Raw genomic sequence first — 7,857 nt, forward strand, 5'->3', positions numbered from 1 at the left:
AAGACCTACCCTAGGTATATTTCTACCTAGCCGTGCTTAAACCCGCTCTAATCCTAGTCTATCGGTCCTAACCTAGGTATGTCTCTACCTAATCAGACCTACAAGACCTAGAGAACACGACCTGACAGGACTTAACCTAGGCACTCAACCTAAACCGATCTAGCGGACTTTAAACCAAGTCTAACCGAACATTTCCCTAGGTACATCTTACCTAAACGGATCTAACACACTCTAGACCAGACCTGATTGGACTTAACACAAGGTATATTTCTACCTAACCGACCTCCTAGACTCTCGCACAAACCTGATTGGACTTACCCTAGGCATAATTTTGCCTAACCGACCTATTAGACTCGAAACACAGCCTACCTTAAGACCTGATTACGTCTAACCAGACCTAACTTAAGGCTACACAGACCTGATTACGTCTAATCAGACCTACAATACCGAGTCTACATGGCCCCCAACAAAGTCCTAACCAGTCCTACGATCCCGAGTCTACCCGGTCCCTCACAAAGTCCTAATCAGACCTACCCAAGTGATACTTAGACCCTAACAGCCCTAGTTAGATGACCAAAAGTCCTGACTAGACCATCACACGACCCTAATCAGACCTAAGCCAACCCTAGTCGACCAACCCCTGATTAGATGACCCTAAGTCCTAGTCAATCGCCTAAAAGTCCTAATCATCAAACCTAAGCCAACCCCTATTGACTTACCAACCCCTGATTAGACTTTTAACAACCTAATCAGACCTAAAATAAGCCTAATATGACCTACTTTACTTCTGATCAGATCATATATATGTCTAAAACCAACTCCTACAGACCTGCCCTGATCCAAACCGACCCCTACAGACCTATACCTAGTGATCCTAGACATAACCAACCCCTATACCAACCCGTTTTAGTCAAATCCCAACTAATCAGACCTAACCGGTCAATGTACCGGACTCTATGACTCAAACCTGGCACTTAGGAGTCCTATCTAGTCCTAAACTAGATAATACCTAAATCTACAATCAGATTCTAATCTGATCAGACCTAGACAATGTCTCTATAGACATTCTAAACTCTAATCAGACCTAACCAAGCCTATTTTGACCTAATTACCTACTGATCAGACCTAGACTAAGCTAGACTAACTCAAATTTGGCTAAACCAGACCTAACCAAGACCCAAAACAGCCCTTACAGATCTATACCGACCTAAACCAGTCAATCTCAGACCTATACCAGCCTATTTTAGTCTACCCAGACCTCTTACCCAGCTAAACGTCATCAAATCCATATGTGTATATTTGTTATTTTGTATGTATATATAGATATATTTATACATAAGAGTATATATATTTATATTTGTATTTGTATATAGATATGACGATGTATGTATATATGTATTTTTTTTTATTTTGTATACATATATATATATATATGCATTGTATATGTTTTTATATATATACATGTATACATGTATATGTATTTATATATGTGTATGTGTGTATATATAAATATATTTGTATGTATGTATATGTATATATGTATTTTTTTTACTTTTTTATGTTTTTTAATTTTTTAATTTTTTTTTTTTTGAAAATCTGACGTGGCGGGCTGACGTGGCAAAATTTTTCACGTGGCCTTCCACGTCAGCCGTCACGTGGCCTTCCACGTCATCAATTAACGGACATTTTAACACCGTTTCGGATTGTGTAGTAAATTGCAGTAAAATTAGGTAATTCGTATATAGATTTGGGATATTTGATAATATAGTGTAGATTTTTGTTAAATTAAGAATTCGTGTAAAAAAAGGTCACATTTTACTAAATTGGTGTAGGAAAATGTCATTTTCCTTTTTTTTTTATTAAAAAATATTTATTTATTAAAATTACTTTTTTCAATTATTATATATTCTCATCGGGTTGACTTTGGATTTGGATTATATTACTCTGTTTTTAAAAGTCATACCAATCAGTTTTAAATTAAATTCAACTGGATCATATATTATTGGACTTAATTTCTATCTGTACGTCGGACCAAAATCTTTACATATAACCATAACCAAATCTTTACAATACAATAGTGAATACAAATTAATAAGAGCTGGAAAGAAAACAAAGCAGAAGCGATGAATAGTTGCAATAAAACTATAGGTTATATAATATTTCCCAGCATGACATATGATCAAAATAATACAAACCCGCAACTGACCAGAAGATTCAATGGTTGTGGTGGTTCCACGAGGGAAATATTCGATAACAGGTATAGGTGTGCGGTGGAACATGGACCAACACATTTAATATCATTTCACAGTTTAAAAAAATGAGAAAATTAAAAAAAAAAAAAAAAACAGATTGAATGTGGGTAGAGAGCCAGAGACCAACAGGACAGGAACATGGTAAATTCATGCAAATACCAAGGAATAATTTGAAACAACATTTTAATAACCAATGTAAATGGGTAAATTTTATTTAATTTTGCATTAAAAAAAATTAGTGAATGCAAATGCAGAGTGATATTTTTTATAAAAATTATTTAATACCGTCCAAGGTTTTGGTATGTCATATATTTTGGTCCGACCGATCCCTCGATCTAAAAGTTACGGTATTCTAAAAAAAACTAGACGAGAGTGAGCATGGTCTGTCTTGTTTCTTCCGATCCTTTCTCGGGGTGAACCTCCAGTATTCTGTGGAGGTCGCCGGTTGTTGTTTCGTTCTGTTCTTTCTTCTAGTGGATTCGCCGGCCCCGTCCGGCCGAGATGTAGGCCCGAGAAAACTCGGTAACCGAACTCGTTAAAACTCTGGTGTCGTTTCTTCTTCTTGCACGAACGAGCGTCGGAGTGGCCGTGAGAACTCGATACCGACTTCACAAAGTGGTCAGAGTTTTAACGAGTTCGGTTACCGAGTTTTCTCGGGCCTACATCTCGGCCGGACGGTGCCGGCGAATCCACTAGAAGACGGAAGAAACCATCGGAGAACAAGAACCGACGGTGCTCCACAACTCGGAGACTCGTCGATCGGAAAACCAGTCCGAAGACAACCAAGAAAGACGAGGAACAACCACCTTACCGACCTCGACTCACTTACCTTGAGCCGCCGTTGAGTCCGAGCTTCACCGACGCCGGGAAGCTCCGTCGTTGTCATCGCCTTCTTCTCTCCTCCGGTCTCTCTCTCGAACCTTCTGCCTCGAGCCACACGCCACGCTCCACGAATGCTCGCCAAGAGTTAGGGTTCATTAACCCGTTGCTCAAAACGCCACGTTTCGGCCGATGGGCCGTTCCTTTCTTTCACCAAAAAACCAAATGGGCCGCTGGGCCGAGCTGGCCCAACACTTATCTAGGTAGTTGAATATCAAGTGTATGTTGACATTTTTTTTGTCGGTATTAAAGATGGATAATAAGTAGAAGATGGAGGAATATACATAAAACAAATTATTTGATTACTCACGCTAATTATGTGTAACAACACATAATAAATATACAACAAACACAATAAATACCCACTTTTCAGTAGTTAAGTGTAATTATACACCCCGTAAATCAGATATTAACTCCATATTAAAAAAATAGTCTAACGAAAATATATCTTAAAAACGAATATTTTAGTAAACACATGATTTAAATAAAAATAACTTAATGTAAAGATTAAAGCATTACAAAAACAATATAATTAATAAACTACAAAATAAAAGATATTTGATGCTATAAAAAAATTACGATATTATAGAAATGGAGGCGCAAGTACGTCGAGAGAGAGAGAGAGAGAGAGAGAGAGAGAGAGAGAGAGAGAGAAGAGAGAGAGAGAGGATCCAACACAAAAGGAATAATGGTAACACAAGTGCTCGTGGTGTTGGCCACTTGTTTCAACTGCACGTGCACTTCACACGTGCCTCCTTTCTTCCTCTGCCACCTCATCTCCTTTTTTTTTAATAATTTTTTTATTATTAAAAACTATATTTTTTCTGATAAAAAAACAAATTTATAGCTTCTCTCTTCCCTTTTTTTTTTTTACCTCGCTTTAATTGTATATGACCGAAGCACAAAATCACTAAATTTCACTTTTTTCTGACCTATATGATATCTAATCTATATGCTGATTTTCGAAAATGCAATTTTGTATGCAATAATTTAAATTGCCGCATCGAAGAAATAGAATATGTTACAATCCAAGTTTCGCGTTGATTTCATATGAATATCGACCATAATTACAATCTACCGTATCAAGATAACACACGAGCTGTCTTTTTAATGAAAAAAAATACATTTATTTTGATTTGTTATCATTATTTTAAATAAATTTAATATTTGAAATTCCAGCATAGAGTCCAAAGTTTTAGAGAGATCTATTATGAATTATGAGATAGATTCTATTGTTTGCTCCTTAATGATTAAAAAATAGAGGTTTTATTTTCGAGATTAAAATATTTTCTTCGAAATCATTATGATTATTATTATTTTTAACATTTTTCTTGAAATTATTAATTTTTGGGTAAATTTTCTTGAAATTATTATTTTTTGGATAAATTTTCTTGAAATTATTGAAATGTTTTTTTGGTATGAAATTATTGAAATGTTGAAATATAATAATACAGTACACACACTACATGTATATATATACGCCTGGTGATACGTCAATATATACACACACACACACACACACACACACCAGTTATGAATACACGTATTTCTCCGTGTATGGTTTCTCCTCCATTTCTTTCCTTTCTCTCCGATCGGATTTCTCATCGAGACAGTTTTTATTTCATTGTTGCTTGAGACAGAGAAATAAAACTACAGAAGAAAAAAAAAAGCTCTCATTTCCCCCCTCCTGTCAAATCATACTGTAGATAAAAAGGTAACTTTTTTTTTTGTTTGCGGCAAAAAAGAACAAAAAAAAATTGGTTTCCGATGATGTCGTCCATCTATCCGTTTTTTTTTTCACTCTTTATTTTCTTCCTTCAATCAGAAGGAGAAGTGTGTAGAGAGAGAGAGAGAGAGAGAGAGAGAGAGAGAGAGAGAGAGGAAACTCCCTAGCTGTTGTTCATCTGTTTCTGATCCGAAGGATCCTCTAGATCTGATGCCTTTTCTGTTTCATTGACACGGAAACGGTGTCGAAGTAATTGCGAGTTTAATTGTGCAGTGAGTTCCCGTTGTCTTATCTCTTCCCCTGCCTTTTGTTTGGTCTGAATTCTCTCTCCTCCTGGGTTTTTAGATGATGGGTCGGTTTCTTTTCGATCCTTCCGGTCACTTGAAATTCAGGGTTTAAGTCAAAACCATGGCTTTGTTGCAATTTTGGAAATGTGAACACCGATGTAGTTTTCGTGGCTACCGCTGAAAGTTCTGCAACAGTTGATGATGTGGATTGTTTAGAAATTTTCTCTGATTTTGATTCGTGGGTTGAATTTCGTCTTCAAAGTCTTGGCCTTTATTAGGTCATTTGTTCTGATCTGAGTTTGAACTCAACGTGTCAATTATGGAGGCGATTCCGAGTTCAAGTTGTTTGGTTTTTTCTGCAGTGTCCCATTGGTCAAACGTTTGGATAAACTCCCGTTTGCAGGATCTCTGTCCTGATCGGGTCTTAAACCCTAGTTTCGCTTTTGATTGCTCGTGCCGTCCATTTCTTGATGTTTCATTTTCTCTGCAGAACAGTGAAGGGGGCGTTGGAGAGGTTTATTTGGGCAAATTGAAGGAACAGAGACTGGTGTTACTTGAATGAAGCACACTTGAAGAGAGGTTGGCCTTTGCTGAAATGAGGGATGTTATCAAAGTTAATGAATTTCCTGAGGTCATGTTGGAGACCCTATTCAGCTCATTCGGGTTCAGATGCCACGGGACGACAAGACGGGCTTCTCTGGTACAAAGATATTGGTCAGCATCTGGCTGGTGATTTCTCCATGGCCGTGGTTCAGGCTAACAATCTGCTGGAAGATCAGAGCCAGATCGAATCCGGTCCTTTGAGTTTCCTTGATGCTGGCCCTTACGGTACTTTTGTCGGAGTATATGATGGCCATGGAGGGCCCGAGACTTCGCGTTACATCAATGATCATCTTTTCCGGCATCTAAAGAGTAAGAAGAAAACCCTCTTTCTCCTGAAATCTTAAGTCTGAAAATACATGTTGGGATTGTTTAGGTTCTCTTTGAGATACATTGTTTTGATTTCTTGGGCAAAGAGGGGATCTATTTCTCTGTTTGTACCTGCATTCTGTTTCTTACTATCACAGTGTTATCTTTCAGGGTTTGCGACAGAGCAAAAATCCATGTCAGCGGATGTAATAAAGAAAGCATATCAAGCAACAGAAGAAGGGTTTTTGTCTGTAGTGACGAAGCAGTGGCCAATGAAGCCCCAGATTGCCGCCGTTGGGTCTTGCTGTCTTGCCGGTGTTATGTGCAATGGAACCTTATATGTTGCCAATGTAGGAGATTCCCGTGCTGTGCTCGGGAGGCTTATGAAGGCTACCGGAGAGACTATTGCCATCCAGCTTTCGTCTGAACATAACGTGGCCATAGAGTCTGTAAGGCAGGAGATGCATTCTTTGCATCCCGATGACTCACAGATTGTGGTTCTAAAGCATAACGTGTGGCGTGTGAAGGGCCTAATACAGGTAAGGCGGCTCTTGCTTAGATAAAACTAAACTAGGGAGATTCTAAGATTCTATCCACAAGGGCTTAGTGAACAAGTGTAAATATGTTCAAATCTTACAATTTATTAGACCCTCCATGTTTTCTGAAATTATGAGGGCTGCGTTTCCATGAATCTGCCCTGCATGCTATGTTCTGTGAAATCTTGTAATGGGAAACTTCATTTTTTTCCGAGTCTTTCAGGTTTCAAGATCTATCGGTGATGTGTATCTAAAAAAGGCTGAGTTTAACAGGGAGCCACTGTATGCAAAGTTTCGCCTCCGGGAGCCATTTAAGAGACCGATATTGAGCTCTGAGCCGTCTATCTCTGTTCATGAACTCCAGCCTCATGATCAGTTTGTTATATTTGCTTCAGATGGCCTCTGGGAGCACCTCAGCAATCAAGAAGCTGTGGATATCGTTCAGAATCATCCTCGTTCCGTAAGAATATATTTATCTCTCTCTCTCTCTCTGCAATCTTCCTTCTTGGACTGAGCCCCCAGATTCATGGATCCATACTATACTTACACCAAATACCCGAGTTTCGAGGGCATATTTCATAGGGTCATACCATCTATAACCTATGCCTTCTGCTAAAGTTTGGATCTTTAGTGTTTTTCTAGCATCAACAGCTCTGATTCTAAGGATTGATTGTCCATTTAATAGATTCTGTGATGTAATCTTAGAAAGTTTCGACTTTTCTTAGAAATCTTCCTTTTCTCACATGGCTCGTCATCTCACTCCAACAGGGTGTCGCTCAGAGGCTCGTGAAGACGGCATTACACGACGCAGCAAAGAAGAGGGAGATGAGATACTCGGATCTAAAGAAGATAGAGAGAGGCGTTCGTCGCCATTTCCATGACGATATAACGGTGGTGGTTGTGTTCTTGGACTCAAATCTCGTGAGCTCGGCGAAAGGAGGCTCTTCTTCTTCTCTGTCATTGAGAGGAGGAGGCGTCCATATACCTTCAAGAACCCTAGCCCCCACAGAGGCCAGCATTGTCTGATAATGATAATAAAAGCCAAATCCAGAATCTGGGTTTTTGTCGTTGGGTACAGTTTGGTTTATATGTGACAGAAATGTATCATCTTTTACGTTTATAGCCAATGGGTAGAGATAGCTGTAGAGATACACTGCATTTCCTGGAGTTCGAACTGACCTGGTAAAGATGATCTGTTTATGTTCTATTACATGCCTAAGTAGCTCTCTTGTGAATTCCTGCTGGGGTTTTTATGTTTTGTCTGAAAT

The 7,857-nt window shown here is 38.6% G+C and overlaps 1 protein-coding gene across 4 annotated transcripts; it reads left to right on the top strand.

The window, feature by feature from the left end:
- Window positions 1-4,676: 4,676 nt before the first annotated feature.
- On the top strand, window positions 4,677-7,824 carry LOC104804278 (probable protein phosphatase 2C 46). 4 transcript variants are annotated; one of them, XM_010528512.2, is made up of 5 exons: window positions 4,677-4,845; window positions 5,635-6,056; window positions 6,225-6,592; window positions 6,813-7,049; window positions 7,358-7,824. In XM_010528512.2, the coding sequence occupies exons 2-5, from the start codon at window positions 5,747-5,749 to the stop codon at window positions 7,613-7,615; spliced, it is 1,173 nt and encodes a 390-aa protein (XP_010526814.1). In that variant the 5' UTR covers window positions 4,677-4,845; window positions 5,635-5,746; the 3' UTR covers window positions 7,616-7,824. The 4 variants fall into 4 exon arrangements, with proteins under 4 accessions (XP_010526814.1, XP_010526817.1, XP_010526815.1 ...); XM_010528515.2 differs by having other exon boundaries at window positions 5,640-6,056; XM_010528513.2 differs by lacking the exon at window positions 4,677-4,845 and adding an exon at window positions 4,959-5,129 and having other exon boundaries at window positions 5,640-6,056.
- The last annotated feature ends 33 nt before the right edge of the window (window positions 7,825-7,857 follow it).

Source organism: Tarenaya hassleriana, unplaced genomic scaffold (genome assembly GCF_000463585.1).
Source record: "Tarenaya hassleriana unplaced genomic scaffold, ASM46358v1 Cleome9, whole genome shotgun sequence".
In the NCBI taxonomy this organism is placed as follows: domain Eukaryota; kingdom Viridiplantae; phylum Streptophyta; class Magnoliopsida; order Brassicales; family Cleomaceae; genus Tarenaya; species Tarenaya hassleriana.

Excerpts from the sequence above, each read along its gene's own strand:
- LOC104804278 (XM_010528512.2), top strand. The coding sequence starts at position 5,747 with ATGTTATCAAAGTTAATGAATTTCCTGAGGTCATGTTGGAGACCCTAT. Across the intron at positions 6,057-6,224 it reads TCTTTTCCGGCATCTAAAGA|GGTTTGCGACAGAGCAAAAA; the intron begins GTAAGAAGAAAA and ends GTTATCTTTCAG. Across the intron at positions 6,593-6,812 it reads GTGTGAAGGGCCTAATACAG|GTTTCAAGATCTATCGGTGA; the intron begins GTAAGGCGGCTC and ends CGAGTCTTTCAG.